Source organism: Typopeltis vanoorti, chromosome 25 (assembly GCF_054136105.1).
Source record: "Typopeltis vanoorti isolate ZY-2024b chromosome 25, IOZ_Tvanoo_1.0, whole genome shotgun sequence".
Classification (NCBI taxonomy): domain Eukaryota; kingdom Metazoa; phylum Arthropoda; class Arachnida; order Uropygi; family Thelyphonidae; genus Typopeltis; species Typopeltis vanoorti.
Window position 1 is genome coordinate 50,604,264 of NC_143573.1, and position 16,852 is coordinate 50,621,115.

Genomic DNA, 16,852 nt, shown 5'->3' on the forward strand with positions numbered 1-16,852 from the left:
CAAATCGACAAAACTTAAATACAGATCTTTGTTATATTCCCATGCTTTCTCAACTATTTGTCGTAAAGTGAAGATCTGATCGAAACAGCCTCTATTTGGCCTGAATCCAACTTGTTCTTCACCAAGCTTTTCTTCCACAATTCTTCTCAACCGTTTCTCAAGTATACTTGCATAGATCTTGCCAAGAACACTCAGTAGGGAAATACCTCTCGCTGTTCGCCTTGGTTCCCTGGCGAAAACAACGGGGGCCTTGTTTAACCTGGCGACGCCCCAGCCGGCATGAAATTTTGTCATGTTGTACCATTTTTTTATTTTGGTTTAACCAATAAGAATACAATTTGGTCGGCTAAATCCCAAATTGCCAGCCCATCCTCGTTCGTTCAGTATCAAAGTAGATACCCAACAGGGTGCACCACGAGAAGGTGAGAATTGGACATTAGGTCAGAAGCCCTGGTCACTTCTCCGCATTCCTTTAAAGGCTATGTGGAGGTCTCCTCTCAGTTATACAGCTTTGACCCTTAAGCACCCCTTTATGCAGTACTAGAATACATAATATCTGATCTGACCTTTGCTGATGATACAGCTTTAGTATACACCGAAACAACACTTGTAGATCTAAAAAATCGGATCAATAACGATGTGTTAAAACTGAGTATATGGTTTAGCAACAATGGATTTAACATTAATACCGACAAAACGAAATTTATGTACTTTGCATTAACAGACAAATTAGATCACAGTATAACTATAAAATGGCATGAAAGGAAATGTAGTGATATTCTATATTGTAAATGTAGCTTAATCAAAAAAACAAAAACCATCACGTATTTGGGCCTCCATATCGATAGTAATTTGAAGTGGAACTCCCACACCAGTTTCTTAACAAATAAGTTAAGTTCATAATTAACAGAATATATTATGTTAAAAAATTTGTAAATGCAGCATTCTTAAGATATTTATACTATTCCTGGGTAAATTCCTCACTGCAATATGGCATTACCTGTTGGGGCAGAGACTATTATAACAATCTGCTTCCATTAATAAGAATTCAAAACAGAATAATTAGAGCCATAACTACTACCGACTTCGTACACTCAACTAATGATCTCTCTATCATTCATAATATTCTGCCATTTCAGAAACTATATCTCTATGGTTGGTTGTGTGTTATATGTAAAAAGAAACACTGAAAGTTTCTTGATATATAATGTAGAATATGGATTACGCTGCGGTCGAAACATGCTGGAAGTACCTAAGGCTAACAAAGAAATTTTTCATAAATCTTTCGAGTACATAACGACAAGTAGCTCTAATAAACTTCCGAATGAAATTAAATCTATAACCTCAGAATATGTATTCAGAAAAAGATTGAGAGACTACCTTATGGGATTAAACAATGTTGACAATTACTTTAAACGTATAGTATAAGATATCATTATAACTAACATATCATAACCAGTTACGGTATTGATTTACAAATTGGTTCATTCAATTAGGTATTAAAATATCAACATGTACATTATTATAACTGGTAAGTGAGCCATCTTAGATGTGGTCCCTGGACTCTCGGTGTCTGTTTTGAGTTAATTACTTTTCTAGTAACCAGTATAGCTACGGCCCTTGGTAACACATATTTGCATATGTGATGTGAATAATAAACTGTTAATAATAATTATCAGAATTATCCACACGTTCAGGAATTCTGCATTCATCATTACTTTTTTTTGTTGTTTGAAATGGCTTTTCTGTCTTATCAATAATAGATATCTCACATATGCTGGATAGGATAGAATAGGATAGGAATAGATAAAGTTTTACTACATCTGTTGTTTCCGAAAACTGGAATAAAAATGTTCTTATATCGTGAAAAACTTTCCAACCTCAACAAATACTGCAGAATCCAGAAAAACAAGTAGCTTTGTTTATCACTAAATACAATATACAGAGACGTTAACATCTGTGTACTATATTTAGCAACATTTTCACTATATTATTTAAGGAAATTACAACGTACTAGGATATACATTAAAATACATTTTAATATATTTCTATATTTCGGCAACGTCACATTGCCATTTTCAAGAAGTTAAGTACAAGACACGTGCACACAGGCACAACAAAACAATAAGTGAGGAAGAAGTATGAAGCTATTATTTCTCCTAAAGTCCTGATGGTGCCCTCTAGCAGGCAATGTTGGTATTCTTGGGCGATTGGGCTGAAGGTCTTCTGATGTAGGTTTCCCAAATTTGAGGCAGTCTCATGCAGCCAAATTTGTTGAGGTTTGGATCGTTTCTTAGGGCTGAAGCTGATTCTATGAAAAGCCTTTCATATCTGTATTTGCTACGGTGTATTATCCTGGCTTTCTTCCACCGTATTCTATGGCAGGTATCCAGCGCATGATCATCAAGACCAGAGTGGCTGTATTAGTGAAACCGGATGTAGTCCTTGTGTTCTGAAATTCTGATATTTGCTGTCCTGCCTGTTTGGCCAAAGTAGGACAGCTTACAGCTGCACGGGACCTGGTATGCACTAGGTAGGTGTAGGGGGGGGGGAGGTTGGTCTGTAACAAGAAGTTAAGTTATGTTTTTTTAGGATTTTTGTGATTTTTTCCGAGGTGCCTTGGATATAGGGTATGGTGATGGATTTAGAGTAATCCTTGTTGTGAGGTGGGGGGGGTTGTGGTTTACTGGTTTCAATATTTTTTGGATTTTTTTTGGGGGGGGGGGGTAGCCATTGGCTGAGAAAGTGTTGAGAATGTGGTTTAGATCTGTGGTTAGTGCATTGTCATTCGAGCAGATAAGTTTAGCCCTGTTGTGTAGCGTCTTAATGACTCCATATTGTTGTGGGGGGGGATGGAATTGTTGGTGATTGTATCTGCCTGTATGGGTGGGTTTTCTATATACTGAGAAAACCAAGGTTCCATCAGGCTGGCGGGTGACTAGTGTGTCTAAGAAAGGAATGTAGTTGTTTTTTTCTTCTTCCAGGGTGAATTTGATTCTGGGGTGTTGGTTGTTTAAGTGTGTTAAGAAGGAGAAGAGTGCATCGGAGCCATGTGGCCAAATAGCGAATACATCATCTACATAGCGAAGCCAAATGGTTGGTTTTTGTGGGGCAGAGGTTAAGGCTTTCTCTTCAAAAGTCTCCATATAAAAGTTGGCCATGGGTGGGAAGAGTGGAGAACCCATGGCTGTCCCCTCTATTTGTTTGTAGAATTTTCCTTGCCAAACAAAATAGCCTGAGTTCATTGTGAACTGAAATAGGGCTGTGATATCGGGAGGAAATTTAGCTTGGATTAGCTCTAAGGATTCTTTGAGTGGGACATTTGTGAATAGGGAGGAGACATCAAAACTGGCCATTATGTCAGTGTGTTTGAGCGTAAGGTTTTCTATGCTGGCTTTGAAGTGGGCTGAGTTTTTTATGTATGAAGGTGTGTTGCCAGTATAGTGTGAGCGGGCTTTGGCCAAATGTTTAGCTAGTTTGTATGTGGGGGAATCAATGCCATCCACTGTGGGACGTAATGGCAGCACATTTTCCTTGTGAATTTTTGGGAGTCCATAAATACGGGGGGTTGGGGTATGGAGTTATATGGTTTTAATTTGTTGGTGATTTCCACAGGCCAAGAAGTGACCTTCTTAAGTAGCCTGTGGAGTTTTCTAATTTGTGAGTTGGTGGGATTGTACTCGATAGGGAGGTAAGTGGCCCGATCTAACAATAGAGATTTCAGCCTACCTGTGTAATCTTTTTGGTTCAGCAATACTGTGGAGTATTCCCTTCAGCTTTGGTGATTATTATTTTCTTGTTTTTCTTTAATTCTAGTAGCGATTTAATTTCTTTACTGGGCATGTTGGTTTTAGGTGGTTTAGCTTTGGTCAGAACACAAGCTACATCCAGTCTAATATCGTTGGCGATGTGGCTTGGAAGGTGTCGAATCCCGCGTTCAATCCGTATCGTGATATCCTCAGCAGGTATTCTTCTGGGCACAATGACAAAGTTGTGGCCACCTGCGAGGGCGTCGAGTGCTTCAGGTTTCACACTAAGTGACGACAGGTTAACTACCGTTTCGGTAGGAAGTTGCGGTTTCGAGATCACGTCCTTTTTTAATTTTTCAAACTTTTTGATGTGTCGATCTCGTACTTTTTTAAATTCTTTCTCCGCTGCAGTGCACGACATCTCGTGCACTGCAGCAGAGAAAATAGACGTATAAAATAACGTATAAAATAGACCAAATTTCGTGGCTTAAGGTGCTTGAAAGGTCATCTTCTAATGCCTGTATAGCTGAGTTCGCTCCACTCAGGAAACGGCGAGTGGCAGCAATTTGTTCTCTGAGTAAGGTTTGGCTGGCACGGTTATAAATACGAAGTGCCTTTTGCGAAGAGAAACGGTGCTTGAATTTCACACAGTTAGGGATTACCTGGTTATCCCGGCAGCGCTTCAGGAAGGCGAGACGATTCAGTTGTCTTGATAGCTTCAACTTCAATTTACTGTAATGGCGTGCTTTACGTGCAGTAACATCTCCGTGGATAATCGTAATTCTTGTGGAAAGGCTTAGACGTTGGTTATGCATTTTCACTATATTATTTAAGGAAATTACAATGTACTAGGATATACATTATTATTAGGATATACTATACTAGGATTTTTTTGGGGGTCAGCCATTGGCTGAGAAAGTGTTGAGCAAGGATGTATTGTTTAATTTGGTAAAAGTCTTCCGACTGATGGGGTCTAGTTGATATTTTCTCTGCCTATGGAAGATATGCATTTATAGCCCCAAAACCTCATTTGTGAAAGCAGGCAATGTCATGAAATTGTGGGATTGGTTTGGCTGAGAGTGGCTACACATTACATGTCACATGTAATGTGTAGCCTCTCTCAGCAAGTAACAAGTAAATGCATAACTTGTTAGTTATGCATTTACTTGTTACTTAGTAAATGCATAACTTACTTGTTATGCATTTACTTGTTACTTAGTAATTTACTTGCTAACAAGTAAATGCATAACTCAGCAAGTAACAAGTAATGTGACATGTAATGCGTACACATTACATGTCACATTACTTGTTACTATCATATTAGCAACCCAATAATCAATTGTTATTTTATACTTTTTAGCATTTTCCCCCCAGAAATTGATTTTTCGTTAAATAGATAAGCTGAACAGAGAATACACACAAACACCGCAATCAAACATATGCTGTCTTCATGGATTTAGGTAATTAGTTTGGCTGTTTATAATTTTAGGTCATGAGCTATTTATAGTTGACTGGTTCAATTATAAATAGCTCATAATCATTGATTCTTAGCCACTGCTTTGACAATTATAAATATAGAATATTTATAATTGTCAAAGGATTTCTATATTACTGTGAATTCTCTATGCTGGTATTTACTGAAGTTTTATCTTGAGTAATTTATCCCTTTTTTTTTCTCCTCTTCTTGTCATCCTAATGGAATTTAAAAGGATTTCATCCCTGAATAACAATCTTCAGGTAGGTTCAAAAGTTAAGAAGACAGTTTTAAGCTTTGATGAGGTCCAACATCAAGCCCTTTGATGGAACAGGTTCACTGAGGTGAAAAGTCATTGTTATCACACTGAATGTTAATAAATTTGAGAGTATTTATTATGGGCATTTCCATGGAGTCCATAGACTCGAGGGTAACCCTAAATTATGCCAAGCGATATCTAATGTTTGTGAATTATCTATCTATCCTAATTTGCTTTGAACTCATTCAGTCATGTCACCCACAACAGAATCCAGCAACTAATTCCACTCATTCACCACTCCTAGCAAAAAAAAATCTAGTCCTTCACACCCTTGCTCAATTTCCAAGGATGGCCCCTAGTTCTCCTACCACCAGACCTGTTTTGAAAAATTTCCTCTGTATTAATCCTGTAAAAACTTGAGTAATTTGTATGTCTCAATCATGTCATCCATTTTCTGTCTGTCAACCAATTTCTGTAACTCACAAATTTTCAACCTCTCCTCATGAGGTTCATTCCATAGACCTGTTATCATCTTGGTCGCTCAGCTCTGGATCCTGTCCACCTGCTCATTCTCAAAAAACCCAGGTCACCAAATCTGTGCACAGTAGTCAAGATGGGGAGTCTTACCAAGCCCTATAAAGAGCTATAATAACTGCTCATCAGGGTGTTCTTCAGTAACCAAGTAATCTGATGAGTTGTTTTCACCACTTTTGCAATGTGTCCTCTAATCTTCAAATCCCTGTTCACTAACATATAGAAATACCTGGCTTCGTCAATTTCCTGGAGTACAGTTCTATCAATATGGTAATTTTTTCCCCACAAAATGCATAACTGTACACTTTGTCACATTAACTGGCATACTGTACATTCTCCTTTGCCCATACTGCCATTCTAATTAAATCATGTTGAAAAATTTTTACGTCATCTTTATTAGCTGTTGCTCTACCCAATTTGGCATCACTGGTAGACAACTGAATAGTTCCTCTCAGATCATTTCCTGTATCATTTATGTATAAATTAAATAGTAGTGGCTCAAACGGTATACCCTGTGGCATGCTGCTAGTCAAAGACCTAATGAACTCTGCTCCTGAATAAACTATTGTCTGGTATCTCTTTATCAACCCTTATCCACTTCACCAACTTTATATCCAACCTCATGTACTGCAATTTATTGCTTAGAATTACATGTGGTATCCTTTCAAAAGCCTTGGGCAAATTCAGCAGTATCCGTAAATGCATTACCTTTATATCCAACTCAGCTATCACTGTATTATAAAAGGAAGTTGCTGAGGCATGATCTATCCATCTACAAAATCAAGTTCCCTCTCCCCATGACTCCTGAGATGCTGATTGGTCAGTAATTTGCTACCTCAGTCTCAGAGCCTTCTTTATGCAGCGAACTATTTTCCCTTCTTTCCATTCTGTTGAGAGCAACTCAGAGCTAAGACTTAATTAAACAGTGTAGTCAAAGGCACTGCCAATTCCATAGTACCTTCTCGTAAAACTCTAGTTGGATACCATCTAACACCATAATTATATTCACATCACCTCTCAGGGGTTAATTTCTAGTAAGTATGGGAGTGGCAAACCTGAGGTACCTGATGCTGGACCAAACCTTACTTCACATAATATACATCTGTTATATTATCTGTGGTCTGGTCTCTCCTCTTCTTTCTCTTTTCTTTTCTTCCCCAATGCTATGGGAGTGTTTGAGGGCTAGTGGTGTAAGTTTCCTGTCTTATTAAAATTTCATGTTCTTCACAGCAGTGGGAGTCTGCCTTCTCTCCCAGATATTTGCCTTACTTATGTAAACTGCCCTTCCATGAAGCCTGGCCAGGCCCAAACTCCCTCAAATGATGGATAATACATATAAGGGAGGCCATAGAGCCAATAGACATATGTTACTCTCTCTCTTCAACCATATGACAGATCATACTTAAATCCTTTAAGGAGGTCTGCTCTTGATGAGAAACTTGAGAAACGCTATAAGCAGTCTATAAAATCTAATAAAATTAATAATAGAAAATGATACATGTGTACCTACAACTGTAGATCATTATTAGGACAAACCAGACTAGAAGAATTATTGCTGAAAGCATAAAAGATAAAATGGGAGATCATTGGATTGAGACTTGGTGAAAATAGCACTGGCCTAAAGAATGGACATTTACTCTATAGTAGTGACAATTCAAAATCACAGGGAGGAATTGGCTTCCTAATTTGCCACTCCATAAAAGTTCAAATACAAGAATGAAATGTCACAAAGAGGATTTCAGAACTTGACCATAAAATAAATACACATTATACACTGCTTGGAAAGAAGTCAATGGGCACTCCCACGGGGCAAGGTGTATCATGCCATGTAATGAGTCTTGTTTGCAGCCAGTATAATTTGGAAGAATATGATGCTTCGAAGGCAGTGCAACTATGTCAGAGTGAAATGGCTGCAAGAAGGAAACTAATGGAGTTTGAAAGAGGTGTTGTGACAAAATGTCATGTTGCAGACTTATCTGTTTGGCAAATTGTTGATGAACTGAGCCATCCTAGGTCGATAATCAGTGATAGCGTACTGAAATGGAAGCACAGGGAGTCACCTGCAAGAGCTAACCTCAGTGGATGACCCATCACACTCACCAAATGAGACTAGGGTGTTTAGAAGGATAATATGTAAAAATTGCCATTCATCAGCATTGAACGCGGAGTTCTGGGCATTGACTGGAACATGAATCTGCACAAAACTATTCTGAACCAAGGCTTATAACATGGATTTCCATAGTGGGACTGCAATATGCAAGCCCCACATTACCCGAACCAGCATGCAGCATCATCTTCAGTGGTGCAAGAGTGTGTATAATGGGCCATGGAAGCTTGGAAAACCTCAACGCTTCATAGTTGAGGTTACACCAGAGTGTATAACCTCAACTATGAAATTTGAAAGTGGTGGTGTGATGGTTTGGTCTCAGACCTCGGTTTGTATCGCCACGAAACATTGAACATTCTGGATAAAGCAGGATGCATTGCATGACATTTCTATGAAAATGACTGTTGTCTCTTTCAGCAACCAACTGTATATTTTGTTCTGCAGATCTCTACTCACACCAGATGGCCTCAAATGCACTAATTTCACTGGTCTCCAGTTGAATTCCTGCTCTCTTTGCTTGCAGTTCATCAACTATCAACAATATACCCCTCCCTCCATTCTTTTCTCTCTATCCTCCCTGAAAATACTATTCATTTCACATTCTATTCCACTAAATATATCATCTTCTGTCAGTCATGTCGCATTAGTGGCAGTAATCTTTGGCCAAGATACCTGACCACTGCCAAAAACTCCTCTCCCTTGCAGTAGTGTGAATAAAGTGCAATGGCGTCCTAGGCCCATCACCATCCTTATGCTTTATACTACTATCCTGTAAAGTTATCTAAATATCTTTATGTAATTTTTGTTTATAAAAGATATTGTTGGTTTTGTTAATTAAAATAAAATGTTGCTATGTTGATGATTGTTTGCTAAAACGATATTCAACTAAGAAAAATAAAGCAGTAGTATTTGTAGTTTCGCTATTTAGTAGATGACTTGCGAGTAAGTTAAGCCTAACTACCCTGCATGGTTTGTCACATATGGAAATAATAGCAACAACAAGAATCAGTATGGTACATGTAGACAGTTTTTTATACAGAGTGTGTGAAATAGTCAAGTGGAAAGGAAACTTCACACAGATGAATGTATTTAGTCCACAATTACTGAAAAACTTCTCTCTGCTATTTGTGATATCCAACTGTCATGATGTCGTTTACATAATTGCAAATGAGAGAGTACAGTGAATGCTCTACTGTGATATGAAACAAACATGAGGATACGAAAAAGAAAATAAATATATATATATATATAGGGAGAGAGAGAGAGACTTTGTAAAAAATGGAATAGATAGAAAAAGAAAAGAGAGAGTTGTGAATGATTCCCTTTAAGAAATAGGGAAAAATATAATGAATGTGTGTGTGTGTTTATTTTGCTGATTCCTGATTATTAAAATTCGTATTGAGAAATTAATGTATCTTCACTGTTGTAATTTTTGGTTTTCTGATTGCAGATTAGATGGAAAGGTATTTTCTTGTTTGTGGAATTTACAGTTGTCAAGTAAAAATGCAAGACTGTTCCAAAATAGTTCTATTCTGGATATTATATCTGGAAAATTTTGTTCTATTCATTTTATTCTGTTCTATTTTTGTCTAAATTTGTTCTATTCAAATAATGTTCTATTCTGTTTTAGTGTTGGAAAGTTAAATGTTATGAAGTAAACTGTTAATGTTTTGGGTACCTGTTTTAAATAGAAACTGAATAATGAAGTAAGGCATATATTGAAAATACAGCTATCAGTTGTCATTTTCTTGTGTGAAAGACTTTTTTGCTGTTATTTCCCCTTGAGAACATAAAGATTGGTGAAGAATATGTATTTTGACTCTCCAGAACACAGTTTGCCAAGTTCTCCGTTATGTCTCTTTCAGTCTCTAATTAAATTAACTTCTGCCTCTGCAGATATGTTATATTCAATGCCAGAAGATCCAATATTTTAAGGTTATGAATGTGAGCATGAGTGACTAGAAGGGCCACTAATTTTTTTTAGTGGCCCTTCTAATAAAACATATAAAAAGAAAACTTAGTTTTCAAGTATGTAGCATAGTGAAACACTTAATCCCTATGCATTTGGTGCTTATGAAAAACCTAAGGAAAAACATATTTACATAATCGGATTATGAACATATAACAATCTACCAATCCCATTCTCATTTGTTATGGTACTAACTCAGGCATTTTTTGCACATTCTTACATTATTTGCCTTGCTGGTATCTGTGTACTTGTTCAACAGCTTCCCCTAGAAACTCTAATTTCCCTGATTTTGCACCTCCAATCTCACTTCATTCAACCACACTTTTCCAGACTCGAGATCCATTCAAATGCAAACTATCCACCTTGTATAAGTCCTTTCATCTGTCAAACTCACTACACACATCCATAAATTACACATTGTTCCTCCTGCATAACCTACACATTGATTCATTCTCTATGAACTCAGCTCTGTCATAACTTGGCAACAGACTCGTTATCTTACCTCTTGCCCTTTTACCATACTCTGTCTCCTTTCAGATCATTCATTCCTGTCAAAACGATCAACTCTTTCACTTTATCCTTTTATATTCTAATAGCTTTTGCTAACATTGCTAATCTTTGCACCCTGAAAGCATGATTTCATCACCATCTCATCAAGCACATCTCTTATAATAGCATCATTGTACAAGATTCTCTCCTTAATTTTTCTTTCTTTTGTCTCATAATTTTTTTCCCAGCTTGAACCACTTGCCAGATGTTTCTGCATTCTCTCTAGCTAACACTTTGAGTAAGCATCCTATCCATCTCATTATGGCCAACTCTTCATATCCATCATACTATTCTTCTTTTGATCATCACTTTTACTCTCTCTCTCTCAATTCTGTCTTCTGCTACACCATTGCATGCATTTTCATGCATATTCCCTGATATGTCTACCATTTCAATCTCTTGATTTGAACTGCACTTCTAGCACTCACTTTTGTAAAAATTTTGGCACACTCTCTCACCACTCTTGTTTTTGAACTAAAGTCCTTCACCTTTGGTAACGAGTGCATTTTACAAAAGTTACACTGAACAAAGTCTCTCTGTTTGAATTCCTTTAACAATGATGCTTCGAATGCCATTGTTCTGCTTTGCATCAGTGCCATGTGCCCCTCTATTTATGATAGAAGTGAGTGGGAAATATTTTCTTCCCCAGTTTTGAAATAGAGAGTGATGGAGGCTAACCACTCAGCCTGGTTGGCTGAGTGGTTAGCATATCTGCTTTCCAGCCAAAATGATTCAAGTTCTAATCCCGCCGTGGGCATGGATGTTTGTGATTGTCTGTGAAAATACTAGTGGTGGTGAGTAGTAGATAGCGTTGGTGTAGATAATGATGATAGTTGCGGTTCACTGTAGTTGGTGGAGACGGAGAGTTGTAGTGTAGGTGCTCTCCCTCAATGAGTCTTTGGACTCCTTGGAGGTGTCACGTAATAATAATAATAATTAAGCACAGATGTATAGTTGTAAACTACTTTACAGAAGAAAAAAATGTTACAGTGATTGATTTTGATAGTTGAAATTAACTGTTGTGGAGATACCTGCTAGCTAAGGAAGTTATGCTAATTTGGGGGATTAGGTTTCATTGGCATGCATAAACTCTACCTCATTTTAAAAGGGAAGGTTTGTTGCATTTTTATTCTTTTATTATTATTATTTTTTTTTTTTTTTTTTGTGTGTGTAGGTGATTTTTCCCCCCTCCTCTATCATGCAAGCATCATCGTCACTTTTGTTGGTGCTTAAGTGTTAAAGACAACTTGTAGTTTGAGATGGTAAAGTTTAGATATACTGCACATAAGATGTCCACTAATAATCTGACCATTATACAACCTTGATATTGCTTTCCATATTCTGCCCTCTGGACTTCCTCTGTGCACATCCTGACAGAGTAGATGACAGTAAAATTATGTTCTGTCATGTTGGGAAGCTTTCAAGATCATTATTGTTGAGTGTTTCATGTGTAGCACCTGGTGGCAAATCTGCAGATTATTGTTTATTAATGAACTCTTGATGGGGCAATGACATCGTCAAATGGTGCGTAAACTCTATACACAAACTGAGTCATCTTGCACAAATTAGGATGCAATGGAAGAATCATATCAAGATGGCAGCAGACACTTATGGGTATTGGACCCATGGTTGTTGATGATGAATGAACTCTTGAATAGAGATGTTAGATTTACCCACTACATTCTTCATATCCTTGAATGATACTGTCCATAATATTGCAAAAAAAGAAAGAAAGGAAAAAAGGAAGCTGATGCCCAATCTCTGGAGACCAAATGAAAAACTTAAGCTATTTCATGTCTCCCCTAAATAAGATGTCATTCTTTCTATGGAGAGCATTTCTTCTAGCTAAAAGCTCTGCCAGGATATGTATTGCTGGCAGCAGTGCTCAGTTTACCTGAAGTTCTTTTGTGGAAATAGCCACATCACTGGGAAAGAAAGAAAAAATGGACACTTAACTGAGAAATTCCTGATATATTAAGCCTATTTGTTTGTGGTTTCTTAAATTAAATATAACATCGTTATACAGGTAACTCTCATTATATGTGTAACTCTCATTATACAGGTAACTCTCATTATCTGCATTTTGCATATGTGTGGTTTCACTATTTAGGATACGTAAGGACTATTGCTGTTTCCTGACCTGTGAAAGCTTCTGAAAGTAGGTGCATCTTCAATTAAATTAATCATAAAAGATCGGCATCTCACTCATTTCAAAACACAACCTCTATTATCCCATGTTATAAGTCCCCTATTTTATGTATTTTCAATATATGCTATGATCCTGGTGAATGTGTAACCCCTATACATAACAAGAGGTATCTGTATTTAGTTTTAGCCAAAATATTTTTCTTCAGTTGCAAGGTTGGTTAAAAAAAAAAAAAAAAGATTATTTAATGCATATTTTATGCCATTCTAGTTATATATTTTTTTCAGGCAAGAAGAATTATCCCCTGATCTGGGTTGCATTCTCTGTCATGTCCCTTATAGCGAAACTAGCGTGCCCTTTCCAGCAAGTCTTGTTCTCTGCAACATTTGTAGGTAAATTCTTTAATTTCTAAACTGTTACCGTCTTTAAATTTGGTTTCTTAATTTCTACATTGTATATAAACAAAAAAAGCCAATATGTAAAAAAAAAATGTTTTTTTAATATTATAATTAACGTTTTCTCTCTTTTGTTGCTGCATAGTATTAAAATCTTAACTTTTTTTTTTAATTTAAAAACATGATAATATGCAGATTGCATCACTTTAAAGGGACATAGATTGAAAAAGGAAAGGTATATTTGCATATGTGTTTTTTCACTATTAGGATATTTGACATAAGGACTATTGCTGTTTCCTTATTATTATTATTTGACACCTCCAGGGAGTCCGTAGACTCATCGAGGGAGGGGCACCTGTTCTACAGCTATCTCCACCACTCAATCCACCAACGCCATCTACTGCCACCACCACCGCTAGTTTTTCCACAGACAATCACAAACATCCATGCCCACAGCAGGATTCGAACCCACAGCCTATTGGCTGGAGAGCGGATATGCTAACCACTGGGCTAGCCAGGCTGGCCATGTGTGAAAGCTTCTGTTGAAAGTAGGTGCATTTTCGATTAAATTAATCATAAAAGATCAGCATCTCACTCATGAAGGAAAGGAAATAAATAGACCATCAGTATATTTATACAGATGTTCTATAGCACATATAGGCAGTCCCCGGCCCTCTACTTCTTATGATCCGGCCCTGATCTATTTCAGTGAAGTTTGTCTGATTCATGGTGGGAGAAAACATAGTGTGTTCTACTAACTCACATTAAGCAGACGTCATATGACTTGCGCAAAACACACTATGTTTTCTCCAACTAAGATCTCTTTCTCACTTTGACTAGCGGCGTGTGTGAACGTGTTACAACGTGTTTGCGTTGGTGTTGTGCTTTGTTCAGTGCCTGCATTGATGTTATGTTCTGTTCGGTGGCTGCGGTGTAGAAGACAGTTTTGTTTGACAGTTCTGAATATCACTTATAAATTTGGGATAATGCCAGGGATTATTGCAAAAAAAAGAAAAGTAGATGCAGAGAATCGTCAATTTCAATGTCTTGAAATTGACGATTCTCTGGAACTGGACGGAGAATTATTATTTTATTCTGAATAAAGGTTTGCCCGTATGTTTGCTGTGCAACGAATCGGTATCCGTCAACAAAGAATACAACTTGAAGAGACACTTTACTTCAAGACATGCGGATCACCGAAAAATTGATGGACAACTATGAAAAGATGAAATACAGAAGTTGAAGAAGAACTTGGATACCGAGCAGCAAATGTTCAACAAGCAAAGAACGCAGCACCACAGCCTTGTCAACACCAGCTTTTTGGTAAGCGAAAAAATCGCTAAGTCATTCTAAGTCATTTGGTGAAGGAGAATTTATCAAAGAATGTTTGCTGGATGTTGCAAGTATAATATGTCCTGAAAAGAAAAAAAACTTCGAGAATATTCATTTTTTGAGACATACCGTTGTCCGACGGATAGAAATTATGGCTGATGATATCAAAAAAAAGTTTAAAAGAGAAGATTGCTAGATTGGAAGCATTTTCAATTGCTTTCGATGACAGCACCGATGCCTCTGATACAGCACAACTAGCAATATTTATTTGAGGAGTTGATGCGGATTTCAACATCACAGAAGAATTATTGGCCCTTCAGCCCTTAAAAGGAACAACTACAGGTGAAGATATATTTGAAACAGTCAACACAGTCTTCAAGAGATTTAGGCTTAAATGGAGTTCACTATCTGGCATATACACTGATGGAGCCCTTGCAGTGGTTGATGCACAGAAGGGATTTATTGGAATAGTTCATGAAAGAGCAATAGAACTACAGATCCATCCGGAAAATTTAACAAATTTTCACTGCATTATCCACCAACAAAATCTGTGTGCAAAATCGATTAAATTCACAAATGTTATGGGAGTTGCAGTAGCCAGTGTTAACTTTATTATGTCGCATGCACTTAATCACAGCTAATTTAAGGAGTATTTGGCAGACCTATTTTCGGATTATGAAGATGTGTCTTATTATTGTGAAGTGAGGTGGTTGAGTAAAGGTAAAATGTTAAAACGATTTTATGATCTGAGACAAGACATTGCAGATTTTATGGACGTAAAAGGAAACACAATTAACCAAGTAAAAGATAATGAGTGGGTGTGTGATTTATCATTCCTTGTAGATGTCACTGGATACCTAACCGAACTGAATCTTAAATTGCAAAAACAAGGACAATTGGTTCATGAACTGCATGGACATGTCAAAGCTTTTTTGTAATAAACTAAGATTGTTGGAAAGTCAGATAAGAGCTAAAAATTGTTATAATTTTTCTACTCTAGCAACTCATAAAAATATCCCTCGTAATTGTTATGGAGATGAACTGAAGACACTAATAGAGCAATTTGATACAAAGTTTGCCGACTTCAAAAACAAAGACTCCACATTCGCTATATTTGCTCGTCTGATGGATGCTGATGTAAATAATGTGCCAGAAAACTTACAGATGGAGCTTATTGAGCTTCAGGTGGATTTAGTGCTAAAATCACAATTTAACAACATTGCTTTGACGGATTTTTATAAATTTTATTTGATGGAAGAAAAATATACAAATTTATGCGCCTTTTCAAGAAAAATCATTTGTCTTTTCGGCAGCACGTATGTGTGAACAGTTTTTTTCGAGGATGTAATACAATAAATCAAAAATTCGGACAAGAATAATGGACGAAAACCTCGAAAATTCTATGTAATTATCCTTAAGTAATGTTAACGTCAATATTGATAGTCTCGTAGTTGAAGTACAAGGCCAATCTTCACATTAAATTGTTATGTCGTTCATTATATTATAAAATTTATGTGGAGCTTTATACCAAAGCATTATATTATAAACAAATGAAATATGAAGTAGCAACTTGTTTAATTCATTTAATATTAATTTATTTTATTTAATGATTTGATGGCCCTTGACTTGGAGACAGAATGATAATTTTTCCCCCAACTAGGAAAGGTTGCCTATGCCTGTTCTACAGGATATTTATTTAATTAAATATTCTGATATTTATATATTCTGATTATTTTCTGATATATTGGAGAGAGTACAAAGGAGAGTGTTAAAAATGATATCAGGATTGTGGAATACTGATTATGAAAACAAATTGAGAATTTGTAGACCACAGACACTAGCAAACAGGAGAAAGAGGGGTGATATGATTGAGACTTACAAACTTCTGAAAGGGTCATGCAGGATTTCATTTGATGGAATTTTTTAATTTATGGAGGGTGGGGAAAGGACGGGGGCATCCTTGGAAGCTGAGAATGAAGGTCGCCAAGAAGGGTGTGAGGGCTAGATTTTTCTCTCAGAGGGTAGTGCGTGATCAGAATGGACTGCCATTGGATGTTGCGAGTGCAAGCAGTGTGAATGAATTCAAGAATAAGTATGATAGCTGGTGTGTGTGTGTGTAGTATGTGGCCTCCCTCGATGAGTGTCTGACTTCCTGGAGGTCTCTCTTAATAATAATAATAATAAATTAGTATAAACTTAAACTTTTTTTTCCCTAATTAACAATTTCTTTTGTCAGTGTAAAATTGATTGTGTGAAAAGTGCAAATTAATTGCAGTGTTTCTTTTATATAGTTGTGCATTGTATAAATATTGTGTTTACATGTATAAAAATGTTAATT

General features: G+C 36.8%; 1 protein-coding gene across 3 annotated transcripts in view; it reads left to right on the plus strand.

Moving 5' to 3' along the window:
- The window catches only part of LOC150092739 (C2 domain-containing protein 5), a 615,319-nt gene that overhangs the window by 259,550 nt on the left and 338,917 nt on the right, over window positions 1–16,852 (plus strand). For all 3 annotated transcript variants that reach the window (XM_090414825.1, XM_090414826.1, XM_090414824.1), the window contains exon 15: window positions 13,075–13,179. In XM_090414825.1, coding sequence (XP_090270951.1) covers window positions 13,075–13,179 — 105 coding nt within the window. The remainder of the gene's footprint in view (window positions 1–13,074; window positions 13,180–16,852) is intronic.